Source organism: Synchiropus splendidus, chromosome 7 (genome assembly GCF_027744825.2).
Source record: "Synchiropus splendidus isolate RoL2022-P1 chromosome 7, RoL_Sspl_1.0, whole genome shotgun sequence".
Taxonomy (NCBI): Eukaryota; Metazoa; Chordata; class Actinopteri; order Syngnathiformes; family Callionymidae; genus Synchiropus; species Synchiropus splendidus.
Genome location: NC_071340.1, coordinates 17,789,770 through 17,803,176, shown reverse-complemented (window position 1 = coordinate 17,803,176; position 13,407 = coordinate 17,789,770). Strand labels below are relative to the sequence as shown.

General features: G+C 48.4%; 2 protein-coding genes and 1 long non-coding RNA gene across 3 annotated transcripts; 1 reads left to right on the top strand and 2 right to left on the bottom strand.

Moving 5' to 3' along the window:
* Nucleotides 1–426: 426 nt before the first annotated feature.
* LOC128762536 (uncharacterized) lies at nt 427–2,090 on the bottom strand. Its single transcript, XR_008415561.1, has 3 exons — nt 1,968–2,090; nt 1,220–1,320; nt 427–1,039 (listed from the first exon to the last, which is right to left on the bottom strand). It is a non-coding gene; the product is annotated as an uncharacterized LOC128762536 (long non-coding RNA).
* Nucleotides 2,091–2,771: 681 nt separating this feature from the next.
* On the bottom strand, nt 2,772–4,487 carry zgc:112294 (transmembrane protein 17A). The gene is made up of 4 exons (XM_053870833.1): nt 4,321–4,487; nt 3,936–4,042; nt 3,691–3,804; nt 2,772–3,554 (listed from the first exon to the last, which is right to left on the bottom strand). Exons 1-4 carry the CDS (start codon nt 4,442–4,444, stop codon nt 3,237–3,239), a joined length of 663 nt encoding a protein of 220 aa, XP_053726808.1. The 5' UTR covers nt 4,445–4,487; the 3' UTR covers nt 2,772–3,236.
* Nucleotides 4,488–5,777: 1,290 nt separating this feature from the next.
* Nucleotides 5,778–7,709, top strand: selenoe (selenoprotein e). Its single transcript, XM_053870846.1, has 4 exons — nt 5,778–6,015; nt 6,410–6,486; nt 6,641–6,719; nt 7,424–7,709. The coding sequence occupies exons 1-4, from the start codon at nt 5,908–5,910 to the stop codon at nt 7,565–7,567; spliced, it is 408 nt and encodes a 135-aa protein (XP_053726821.1). The 5' UTR covers nt 5,778–5,907; the 3' UTR covers nt 7,568–7,709.
* Nucleotides 7,710–13,407: the final 5,698 nt, after the last annotated feature.

The window sequence follows — 13,407 nt, the reverse complement described above, 5'->3', positions numbered from 1 at the left end:
AGATGAGGTCAACGTCAGCGGATGTAAATGTGTTTTTTCCTTGCTCGATCTGGGAGCAGCCTCAGCCCTGCGTCTTCTCCTCCTACCACCGTGTTTGTTAAACTGTGTCAGCCACTCGATATTTAATCTCTTCTGCTCATGTTTCCCCAGTTTAATCCCGACCTTGCTTGATCTGCGGTTCAGTGGTCACCGCTCGGCTGTGTTTCCTCCCGGGCTCTTATTTGCATCGCGAGCGGAAAAGATGAATGTCACGCCTGCTGTTTTCCTTTGATTACCAATGTTTTCACCTCCCGGCATTCAGCCGCTGATTAATGTCGAGACAAACGAAATGAAACGCCATTTTGTCCCCCCCCTTCTCCCCCGTGGGCCAACGACGACAAGTCGAGTTTGTTTTGTCGAGCTTGTTTTGCCGTCCCAAACCTCCCAACAGCAGAAGAAACGGCGCGAGAGGAAAGCATTAATGAGCTTTTTGAGTCGCTGTTTTCTCCCTCCAGAGTTTGGATGAACAGGAATCAGTCTCGGTGTTGGTCAGGGGTCGTGACCTCAGGCGCCGCTGTGAAACTTTGAATCTTCCGTTGCAACTCAACAAGTCAAATTCATCTCCCACTATCTGATCATCAGCGTCTGATCTGAGCCCTCAGGCCTGTCGGAATCACCATCATCTGGCTGCAGAAGTTTAGATAAAACAGGAAGTGAGTCGGGCAGCAAAACTGTTCTGCAGATTAAAGATGACTAAATTAGAGATGGAAGAAATTAAAGAAAGATTTTTTCATGGAAAGTGCTTCAGTTAGCCTGAAAGAGCCGCGGTCCTCGACTCAATACACGTGTACAAATGAAGCATGGAGAAGAAAGAGCTGAGCCAGGAGCTTTTGCACATCCCAGCCGGGTGGATAGCTCAGTTCTTCAGAGCCCTGAAGCTCAGGAACTCCTCCAGGCTGAAGGGGTCTGGGACGTCGCTGTAAGCTGACTGGTCAATAGAGCAGGGACATCTCTTGCAGCTGCCAAGGTTCAACTCCAACTGTCGGTGGTTTCAGCAGTCCTGTGGACTCATGACGACCATATTTTTGATTCCATGTAGCGCAAGAAGGGCGACACCGAACCAACTCGTCCAGAAAATCGTTGAGATGTTGGCGGTAGCTCAGTCATCCAGGAGAGACTCAGAGAAGAGCCTCTCTTCCTGCGGGAAAACATCGAGGAGGACATGCTGGTGGTGTCTCACCTCGCTATTTCTCCAGACGTAGATTTCTGGGAAAGTGAGGACTTCTTTGCTCTGAGTGCTGCCCCCGGGACTTTAACCAAAACACCCATGTGACATCAAAACTGTAGATATAAACCAGAAGTGGCGTTAGACATGAGAAGGTCGCGAGATGTGCTCACAAGAACATGACAACACAGAGCACCATTCAGTTCCCTCTGCACCGACTCATGTTCTCACTGAAGTTATTTACAGCATCTCTGTTACTGTTTTCGTCCCGCTGGCACGGCAGCCATGTTTTCCTGTGATGACTCATCATTCTGTAGGCGCAGATTAAAGTAATGCCAGTTAAAAATATCTTCATCTTTCAAACAGACAGTTTTAGAATTGATGAATAGCATGAGAAACTACATCTCCCATGATTCAGAGCATGGTAGCTCAGTCAGCATTAGCATTATTAGCTTTAACTCGGCTCGAGTAACTGCGAGGCTGATGTATGAGACGAGAACTGTAATAGGAGCTGCGTCTATTTCAACTCGGATCTATGGGTAACTATGGCCACGCCCACAGAATGGCTCTTGAAAACATACGTAAGCGCTAAAAGGCATTTTAATTCTTTTAAAACACTGCATTATGACAGGAGTGTCGTCACTTATGCAGTTGTAGCGGTTCATCCACACTAGGGTTGTGCTAGTTAGCTGTTAGCTCCAAATCCATCCCCCATTGAAAATATAGGAAATACGTGAAGCACAGTAGTGCTGCCGACCCAAACCCGGGGTTTGGGATGATGATCCAGGTCATCTCCAGGTTGGACTCCTGGTAAGAGGAGGAACTCCAGGGTGGACTCATCTGCAGTGAGTCCGAGCAAGGTGGTGTCGTCTGCAAACGTGAGAAGCTCAACGACTCCAGGATCTGCACCCACTGACTTGAGTCATGGCTCATGAGGATTGTTGACCTGCGATCCGCTGCCCTCTAGTGGTCGGCTCAGCAGGTTTTGTTGAGTCCTCATCATGGCGCTGAACTAGTTCATGGAGCGGTCCAGAAAAAAAAATGACTCGGACGAGCAGATTGACTCCATCAGACTGAAGCGAGCAGCGTTTCCGATCTTTGTCAGAGACGCCGATCTAATCTTGACGCTTCGTCGCGCGGCCGCTGAGACTCGCCAGAAAGTGAATTGCTGCGCCGCCTGCTCTCGCCAGGTAATCAGAAGCAAATTGAAGTCATCCTGACACCAATTTGGGTCAATATGGCCGCCTGCCAGCGCGATGCCATGTCCGCCGCGAGTGGCTTCAGAGAGAGATTCAAATCTCATCTGCTGTCGGCGACACGTTACAGAACGTGATTTGAGCGGAGGGGAAGGGCAGTCACATGGTCCCGTCAACGGCGGGAGGAAAGAATGTCCGAGGGAAGAGGAAGAGGAGAAGCCATTTAACCGGGTGCAGAGTCGACAAGTATGAGAAAAAGTGATCATTTCAATAAACAATGTCAGTGATAAATTAAATGTGAGCATGGAAACGATTTTAAAAATGTAATTAAATAACAATTTATTTAAAAACATTTGAAAGCAGATTGAAGTAAGAAAAAATTAGAAACTGGTGTCAAAATAAATAAAAGAAGATAAATCAAATTTATATCGAGTAACATTAAAAAATTAAAAATTATATCTTTGTCATGTTTGTATATATATATAAAAAACCCTGAAATTGCAATGTCTCATAAGGATATTAGACATGACAATGTTATTTTTGGACACAATTCAATTTAAATATTCATATTTCAAGTTTAATATCTCCTTTTGAAGGAGAAAAAACAGAATGTTATTGTGAAAAAATAAAAATAAAAAATAACAGCTGTAATAATAATGACATGAAGATGAAGAAAATAAAAGAAAAAGAAAACATTGACAGACAGAGACATAACATATATATCGATATATACAAATAAAAATAATGCCTTTAGATTAGACTAGACACATTCTGGGGTCCGGTGCCACCCACAAATCAGCAGCGGGTCCACAGTTCCACTGAGGTGAGCGCAGTGTTCAGCGGCACAAGTCCGGCGACACGGGCAGCACGCTGCTGTAGTAGGGCAGCCCGTAGGTGGCGCTCATCGCCCTGGCGTGCCGCAGGTTCTGCACTTTGCCCAGCTGCCGCAGGTGAAAGAGGACTGTCAGCTTCCGGGTCATGGCCCGGAGAGCCAGGAAGGAGGCCAGGATCTGGGCCAGCAGGAAGAGCAGGTAGAGGGCGTGCACGGCTCTCTCCAGGGGCAGGATCAGAGTCTCCTCGTCCGTCAGGAAGAAGAGCAGGATGGGCAGCTGGAACATGAAGGACAGCAGCCAAAAGGCGGCCAGCTCCGGCACCTGGTGAGGGACGGAGAAGAACTGAGAGCAGAACCTGCTCTGAGGGTCAGGGATTTGTGTTGCGTGTCGGTGGGAACTTGAAGTCAGTTATGTGACTTGTCACTCGTGGTCCCTGTAGCGCTCCAGACTCGCTCACCTTTTCTTTCAGGTTCCCCACGTAGCCCAGGTAAAGCCGGACCACTTCCACCACGGTGAGGAGGACCACGCCGGTCACCAGCAGGCCCTGGTAGTAGGCAGGAAGGTACTGGAACTGAAGCAGAAGATCTTGGGGACCAGGTTCCTCCATGCATACACTCATACACACAGGATTGCCCTAGTGAGGACCACTTATTTCCCCCGCCTAAAGGTCCTCACAGGTGTTTGAGAAGCAGGCTCACTCACCTTCACCTGCAGCATGAAGACAGAGGAGAACCACCAGCAGGGGAAGTAGAAGAGGTTGAAGTAGAGGAGCATCTGGAGAGGAAGGTGAGAAGCCAGCGTGTCGACCACTGCAAGACACCCGCCGTCAGGAACCACGCTTTCATCCCCATGCTGTTCTTTCCCTGGCCTTTAGTCTTTCACCAACAGCTGCGTGTCTCTACTTTCTGAACTTCTTGTTTTGTGACTGAAGTAAATCAATCTTGCCTTCCTCTGCCAAAGCTTTCTTCCTCTTTCCATTCTGCTCTCGAGTTTCTTTCCTGTTCTTAACTGTAGCCCTGCTCTGCTTACGCGAGCGGTCGGACGAGGATCCGCGCCTCTGAGTCGGACACCATCTGAACTCACGGACCTGCCGGCTCCTGGCGGCCTCTGGGGGCGACGCTGTCGGCGCTGCGGCTGTTGTTGGCCAGCACCGACGTCCCCACGTAGGCCAGACCCATGTGGAGGCTGTCGGGCGAGTAGAAGACCGGCATGGTGGCGCCTCGTTAGCGCCTCAACTCCAGACGCTTAATCAGATTAGCGCAGGAGGCGGGCCCGGATTAGACGCTCCATGACAGGAAGTCCATTTGTTTCAAATAAAAGCTTCCTCACTCGACAGTCAGGGAACTTCTGTACATCGATAAGTCGTGATTTTTTTAACATCACGTGCCACTTGTCTCTCAAACATTCCAGACAGGCGCGCTTCATCTGGCGCCCCAGACTCCGCTCTGCTTCTCTTCTGCCATCGTGTGGTGACATGGTAGTAGTGCATCTTACAACCCACCGAAACCAAAGGGATTTACTCAGTAATGTTTGTTGTTTTGATTGTTATTAGTAGGACCACCCGCAGTACTATGTCGATTTGGATTTTTTTTTTTAATGAAACTTCATTGTATGTATTTTTTCATTTTCTGCGGCAAGGGGGCGCTCTCTCACTAACCTGAACTTGACTGACAGGAATGAGTTTGACATGTTGACCCTGGTGGTTTCTCAGTATGGTGCCATCCATGCGTGTCCTGATATACATTCTTTACATTTTTAAGAACGCAATAGTTGATACTGTCTGCTAGCTTTCTTGTTGTCCATTTTTATTGGCGATTGCTACATTCGGTTCTCTCCATCCATGACGCTGAACTATCTGGTTAGGCAGCATCTCTGCTTGTTATAAACCCTTTGTTCTTCACATAGTCCATCAGCTTTCACTCAATTCCTGGAGGATCAGAGTTTTTCTGGTTGAGTGAGCTTTTCACTCTGCAGGTGGTTCTTTTTCATGTATTACTCCGCATGTTTCATATGAATCAATCTCCTTTCATCACAGCAACTTTTGCAGAATCATGGCTCCACACTGGAGCAACTCTGGAGCTGAGGATCAGCTCCCCCACCCAGTGATGGATCGATGATTCATGGCTTCATCTCAGACAATACTGAGGTCACTTTCATGCTTTTCTGATTTTGAAAGTCATTTTGTCAGGCAGAACAAGTGGAGCTCCAGTGGACAGAGAACCAGCTTGGCCAGGTGAGTTCTTCTCACCTTCATCACTGACCAGCATGACCGGTGAGGTCACCGTGTCTCATGTTGAGCGGGAGGTTCTGAGGTCCAGACCACCTGTGAGGCTCTCATCAGCCGTGTGAAGAAGAGATAAGGGTGCAGGTGCTGTGAGGAGGAGACCAAGACTTCGGGGAGATCATAGATCCACTGACTCGCTGTGAAGCTCTATTAAAGAAGATATCAGAACAAAGTCAGGTCAGAGTGATGATGACTCTCACTCTAGTCCCGTTTGTGTTCAAGATAGTTTTGCTTTAATGAGGATGTTGGAGACACAGCCCCTCGCCATGTCAGCGACTCCCCACCACCCCCCAGTGGACCAGCCGACTGGACCAGTCCAGATCTTCTCTCCACAATCTGCATCCGTGCATTTGGAAGCACAGTCATCAGAGTGAACGAGCCCCACCCAGCATGAGGTTCTGTCTGGTTCTGGCCCTGGTGCTGGTCGTCCAGGCGACGCAAGAGTTCAACCCCACAAAGAGTGAAGAGAAGCCAGTCATCGCCCGAGGAAAGCTGATGGTGAGATGGATGGGGGGTTTAACACTGAGAAGATGTTTGATAAAAGATTCTCAAAACATGATGTGCTGCTTGTAAGAAGTCACATGTTTTACATCTGTTAAATTTCATAATCGTAATAGATGAATCTGACTTTTGGAATCCGTATAATATATATCTATGTTTTTATTAAAGTTTTAATTAAAAACACCGAAAGTACAAAAATATATACTTATCATTCATTAATAATGATAAGTGAATAATGGCGTAGGAATTGAATCAGTTTAACACAATGAAAGAAAACAAAAATGTTTTTGTATGGATGTAGATTTTATTTTCTTTTTAAACAGAATCTAACACTTCATTGTCGAAAATGTCTTTTGCTACTAATGTTCCTGCTCCACTGCGCCCCCTGCAGGCTCCCAGCGTGGTGGGATGAGGAATAAAGAAGATGCCGGAGCTGCATCACTTCCTGCTGGAGCGGTTGGCGCTGTAGTATCCTTCACAGGTTCTCACTCTCGATCGCGTGTCAGCATCGTGGAGGCAGCAGATGAAGCGAAGACCTCCACCTTCTCCTGAAGGAGCGGTGTTCTCCTCTGAGTATCTCCCGGATGAGAGACGTTGTTTCCCTTAACCGTGCTCTTCACAGCCACAACCTGGAGTACGACTCCTCCGAAGAGAAGAATCCTCGCTTGATTTTCTATGACGAGAAAGACGAGGTCGTGAAGGTGAGATGAAGAGTGGCAGCGATGGTGACGGCTGAGGAGAGTGTGTCTGTCAGTGAGGATTAGAGAGGAAGTGAAAAACAAGGACACAACATGGTGTGATCATCTTAATCCATTGTAGATATTTTTAATTTACTATTAATTTATTTTCACATTTGACAAAAAATATTACGAATGTTATCATATAAAAAACGATATCATAAGTACTATTAAATTATATTATATTATAATTATGATTATTATCGCTTGGTTCCCGATATCTAATTTATTCATATCATGATGAAACTGAAACTGATATTTTTTACAAATGCATATTTCACTCCACATTTATATTTTTATATATTTCCATCTTATCTGAGTTGTTCTTGGTTTCTGAAATATGTCTTTTTAATTAATTCACACAAACATTAATTAAACTAAAATCAAAATATTTGAAAATAATTATAAAAATATTTTTTATTTTGCATATAACTACATATTTTTGTCTTTTGAATATTTCTTTTTATTTCTGTTAATTCTCTTCTTCGTCTTCACGTTATTGTTATTATTACTACTACTATTATTCCTAGTAATAATAATTTAATCTAATAACATAATATTGTGTTTGTTTCTATAACAATCATCGACACGAGGGTGACCATGTGCCCACTAGGGGGCGCTGGAGGATGACGCTGTATCCTGTCATATCATTGTCAATTGGTTTCCAGACCGTCCGCGTGAAGGGCATGAAGGCCGATGACATCAGCGCTCTGCTGGAATCTCTGGGCTTCTACAAAAGGGCCCAGAAAGGTGAAAAGGTTCCGGAGGAGTTCCAGAACTTCCCGCTGCACGCGCCGCGGGACGAGCTGTGACGACCCGCCACTGCAGCCTGGGCCGGCATTAATGATGAGCGGAACCTCAAGACCTCGCAGTCCGGTTCCGTTCTGAGAGCTTTGCCCGCCCGGTGAGAACCGCGTGTGCTGGGGCCACAAGTGATGAAGGAAATAAACAAGTCCGCAGTGGTTGTTCCGTTCATTCGTGTCGTTGGGTCGCGTGGTTTCCATCCAGAACCAGAACCTCCGGTCACAGGAACAGACTGTTGAATTCGTGAGCAGCCTTGTTGTTATGTTATTTTATTTTATTCAAAAACACAGTCCTAGTTGGTGGGATCCCCACTGACCATGGCAATACATTTGATTCTGATTCTGAGAAGTCACGCGAAGGCAAGGTCTGAATCACGTGACCCTGACTTAACGACCAGCTCGCTTTACAAGTCAATACATAGCTACACGTTGAGTCACAGTTTGCCCCAAGTGGCCGAACTTGGAATTACAGCGAGGAACTCAAACCAAGGAGCGCTCGACTTCCACCGTCAAATTGCGTGGAATCCCCGGAGCCGAATTCGGAGCGAACCGTTCAGGAATGTGAGGCTCCAGGCCGTTAAACGGCACCAGTCAAATCTGACGGTGAAGAGTCAGACGAAAGCTCCAAAGAAACACAGGACTGCAGCTGGTACTACTATCACCGCTACTACTACTAATAATGTCAGCAAAGACTTTCGCTACAAGTCATTGTAGGAGCTTGAGGTCGGAGGATGCACTAACACCAGGTCACCACGCGGCGGCAGAAGAGGATCAGAGCAGAGTCTGGGGGGTGGTGTTGAATCCAGCCCGGATCAACCGCTGTTCCCGTCTGGAGACGTCTTCGAGCTGTGAGCTTTGAGGAGCAGACTTGACGGTGATGATGTGGTTCCGAGTTCACATGTGCTCACGTGACCGGTGTCCAAAAGCAGCGCTTTCTGCTGACGGAGTGGAAAACACGCGGAGGAGGAAGTTTTTTTTTTCTCTCTCCCCCTGATTCTCACCAGCCTCTCACGTTCAAATATTGCACTTTCTCGCCGAGATTTTGACCCCTCAACAGGACTCAAGCTACTTGGGCCTCCTTCATCATTTTCTGCTTTCGTTTGTTAAATAAATCTGTAGCTAATCTGTTTCTCTTTCTTGGCACAGACCCTGCTGGAGAGAGGATTTATTTTTGGAACATTTTAAACAAAATTTTCTTTGAAATTATGGCAGAAGCATGGTTACATTTTTTGGCATAGGTCAACGTCTTTTTGGCAAAACAATGACTAATTATTTTAAATAATAAATGGGAATACACCGTGGGAATATTAGACATTCAAATGTAAATATTTGACTTTAAGTCCATAGATTTATAGATTTTTCAATTCCATCACGTGTTTAATCAGATGGGTTTGGTGACCCAATAATTGTGGTTCCATCTCCAAGTTCACATGGGCGTCAAATCTTCTGGAGTTCAGGTTCGAGTGACGGCGCCGTCTTGTTGATAAGAGGTAAAAAAAGTAGGTCAAATGAACGAACATCTTCTCTCGTCCCAGGGATCAAACGTTCCGACACCTCCAGCGCGCAGCTCAGCCAGACTCCCGCTTCCTGTCCCCCCGGGTCCGTCTGCGAGGCGTTATTTATAGTCCATGTAAACAGTCGTGATGGTGCCTTATCAGCCCGTCTGCCCGCGGAGCTGGGTCCGCTTGTAAAGTGACGAGGCGGCAGGAAGTGAGGCCACATGGAGGATCCTGTCAGGAAGAGCCTGCTGCTAATGAGAGGCTCCGAGGACGGACTGCGGTGGGCAGATGGAACTCTGGAGCAGCAGGTGTTGGCTGGAGGGAGGGACCCAGACCTGAGCAGCTTAGGAGGGGAACCTTAGCTTGTGGCGCTAACCCCACGATGCCTCTGAGTGACTGACATAATCTCATCTTTGACCAGGACTAAATGCCTCAACTAGTTAGCATGAAGCTAACCTCAGGGTCACAACATGGTCTGAGCTTTGTGGTCACATGGCAAACATGCTTGTACACAACCTAATGGTGGCATCTTGGCTTCAGTCTGTTTTTGTATCGAGGCGAAATTCTATAAATGCTAATGCTTAATGTCACCTTCAGTGGTGCGAGAGTCAGAACCAGGAATCTTGGGTGTCGGTTCAACTGCTTTTAGCATCAGCTCAGACTCCATCTTTGTGGTCATCAGTTCACCAGCGCCACGAAGGCGTCGAAGCTTGGTCCTTCCTTCCCTCATCCACTGCCACTAGTCACTGACCTCATGTCTAGAGATGCCTCAAAATGAAATCAGTAGAAATCAGTAACAAAACTGTGAAAATATTCATGCGGCACTGGCATTTCAACACTGTAACTTATCATGTATTCACTCTAAAATTGAATGATATTCAAAACAAAGCTTTAACCCCCTTAGGCACCATGTACTGGCTTCTCACTGACTGTAAAATTCAAACTTTTTTTTTACCCCAACAACCCACTAGAACAGATACTGTCAAGAACATTCTTTAGAATGACACTGAAGAGGCTCAACAACATGCAATTGTTAACATTACTGGCTACTCTGGTGTTTACCTCTTCCTTTAAGCTACATTTAGAACAGATACAAGATGTGGGATTGAAATGTTTACCCTCTGTGAAAGATTGTACAGTAGGTCTTTTTGGGGGCAAAAAGTTTGGGCGCATTCCAGTCAGTTCCCACCTGGAAGAGGTCCAGGGAACACCAGGCCTCCAGAGAAGCAGACCAGGACTGTTCTGAAGTCTTGGTCCCCTGCTGTCCCACATCTAATCCTGCAGGATCAGAGGTAGGGCCTACTGCGTCCCTTGAACCTTCAGACCGGACCTACTGTCCCGGAGCCAGGCGGCGCCTCGACCTCCGGTACTGAGGTCCCACTTCCTGCCACAGTGAACTGACGTCTGAGTCTCAGCGTTGACCCACTGACACATCCGCAGCACTGATGGCCAGAAAGTCTTTTCCTCTCCTCGGTCACAAGACCACGGAGCATCATCGCTCAGTCACGGCACATCATCTGGATCAGAAGTAGGTCAACAGACACTGGGAACAGTCCTGGCGTGGGTGTGCAGAAGGGGGGACTTGGACGGGACAAGGTGGGAAGGAGAGGGGAGTCAGATCAACAGGAGGGTTTTACACCCTTGGCTGTCCAGCTTTGGGCCACATCAGAGGAGCTGGGGGGCGAGCAGACAGCAACCGGCCGTCCCTCCCTCTAATCTTCACCGGCTAATCAGAAACACATGCTTCTCCTCCATAATGGCCCCAGTGTTGTCCTGCAGCAGAGCGCTCTCAAACACGCTTCAATGAGACGGGCTGTTCTGAGACATGTGACGAGGAACTGAACCGGCAGATCCACGTTCGCTCGGCTACCATGTTTCCCCAGCGGAAAGTTTGGTCTTGTGAGCCGGTTCCTCCACGATATCTGGAAAGCAAGGCGGAAACTTACGCAGCACAAGAGAGGAGGCTGGAGGCGGGGGGAGGGGGCCGTTTGGGGTCAACATTTGGAGTTACGTGAAAGCTGAAACCACAAGCCGCAGTTTGAGTCCCACTTTACTGCCGCGATAGCAGGACGAGACGCAGAGACAGAGGTGACGGGGAACAACAGCAGCCATTTGCTTTTGGGTTTTGACTTCCACATTGTTTCCAGTCAGTCATCTGGGAAGTATGTGGATGAAGATGGATGGGGTGTCGCAGGGAGAGCCACAAAAACGCAGTGCAGTCTGAGAGACAGAAGAAGGAGAGATGAATGAGGCCGTCTAAAACAAAACACTTGTTCACCCACACCCTCACACGTCTTCGACTCTCAGTCGCCCTCGCGCCTGTTCTGACTCCTCTGAGCTCAATCCTCCGAGTCAGTGAGAGCCCCCATATTCTCTACTGCCTGAGGGGCCCAGATGCAAGAGACCAGCTCCTGGATCTGGGTTCCTAGGGCTGATGGCTTCAGATGTACCCAGTGTTATTCCCATACCCAATGGCTCTGAGGACCACGGCTCCGGGTGTTGCTGTCACCTGCTGAGACTGAGACCTTCTGTGACCTTCTACTGACCCCAAGATCCTACCACCCGAGAATGCCTCTCGTGGTGCTAGTCCCTGAGGGACATGCTTGGAGTCAGGCGCCCCGAGGAGCCCAGAGGAGCCTGGATGTCCTCCAGTTCTTCACAATCCTGTGGGTGGCCCACACTCACTTGAAGATCCATGACGCCTGAGGTCCACTTTGGATCCACGCCACACTCCTTGTTCCAGCGCTACTGGCTGTGGGGATTCACATCCTGACCACTTCAGAGTAGTTCCCACCGGGCAGGATCTATGGGTGTTCAGGGAGCGAGGGTCATCCCAGGCCCACCATCAGGGACACTCCTCTTACACAGTACGTTTTGTGAAGAGCAGTTTGGAAGTCTCATTCTTCGCTGTAACAGTGCAGAAGTGCGACAACTCTCCCCTACAAAAAGTGCCTCAGTGACCCAGTTTCAGCACTCGGTCAGCGAGTCTCTCTGGGAGGTCGGTTCCGTGCGGTTTGCCTTGATTCCAGCGTCGAGAGCAGACTCTTTTAGCTGCGAGGGAGTTTTGGCTTGTTGTAATGACAGTCTTAAATCGCAGAGTAAGTAGATGTCACTGGAAATCTACGAACATACATTTGATGCTGGCGCTGTTCCCTCCCCCTCCCCCCGTCGCTATGGTTTGGGCGCTGACCTCAGTCCTCGGTGGTTTTGGATCAGGAGAAGCAGCAGCTCCGTTTCCAGTAAAAGTCACTTTATAGTTTTCTGCTGCAGAGTGGAGGACTGTTTTCAAGTCTGAAACGCAGTGGGGCAGCAGGGGGCGCCGGCCTGCTCATGCACATGAGGCTTTGACATATGTATTTTACCGAATCATGAACCATAGCTGACATTACTGGTTTGAGTGAAGTGTCTAAACTTCAGTCTGACTTTCTCGTGTCCCAGCTTGATGCTATTTTAAGGGATAGTTCCGGCAGCTAGGTTTTTCTGCGAGCTAGCAACAGCTACGTACAAAGATAGCATGAACATTGCCCCTATGAAGCTAAATACCTCCTCTTACCAAAAGCAGTGCTGCAAAGATGGTGAGAATTGTTGAGATTTTCTCCTCATTAAATCAACTGGGCTAGCTTTGTTAGCTTTGGCTAACTAGTTACCCGTGGCCATGCTAGCTGACGACAAACTGTTGTCTCTGAACATCATCTCCTCGGTCGTCAGAAGTGATGACATCACCATGTTTTGAAAAACCAGCGGGTAGCCGGAGACAGATCCCTGAGGGACTCCACAAGGACTCAGGGACCACCGACGTACGGCGGTGCCGAGCGTGTTTGTCCTCTCTCCCGGGTCATCGGCGACGAAAGCCTAAATTCCCAGTCAGTCCTCCGTCAGCCATCTTTCAAGTGAAACCCGACTCTGCGTTCTTTCTGCTTTGCATTGCAGAAACTATTTGTCTTTTCCCCCCTCACTCATAAATTTCCTTCTTCCTCTGCTAGCAGGGACTGAAATGGCTACCAGATGTGGCTCCAATCTGTTTCTGTTGCCGTGGCAACCAGGGGACTGGAAATACGTTTTCGGAGTCCAGGGCTTTTGGCTGACTCTCCGTGCTCTGAAGCACTGCGCTGCTACAGACCTGGCACACTGGGGGCGCCGCAGCTCAGTGTCATGTTTAGACTGGCGGGCGACTTGTCACCGAACCCCTCGATCCCGCCGCCGAACCCCGACCCTCTGACCGCGCTCTTCGCCGAACAGTCGGCTCTTTGTGTTGTCATGTGCGCTGGTGCCAAACTGAGCTTCACACGTCAGCCGGGGCGCAAACACGACTCCCGGAGGCTCACGGCGGGCCAGTTGGAGCGTCGTCCG

Bases quoted from the DNA above. Each gene is read 5' to 3' on its own strand.
- zgc:112294 (XM_053870833.1), bottom strand. From the start codon at position 4,444: ATGCCGGTCTTCTACTCGCCCGACAGCCTCCACATGGGTCTGGCCTAC. The intron at 4,043-4,320 runs GTCCGTGAGTTC...GGTGTCTTGCAG, and splicing joins AGGCCGCCAGGAGCCGGCAG to TGGTCGACACGCTGGCTTCT. The intron at 3,555-3,690 runs GTGAGCGAGTCT...GTCCCTCACCAG, and splicing joins TGGGGAACCTGAAAGAAAAG to GTGCCGGAGCTGGCCGCCTT.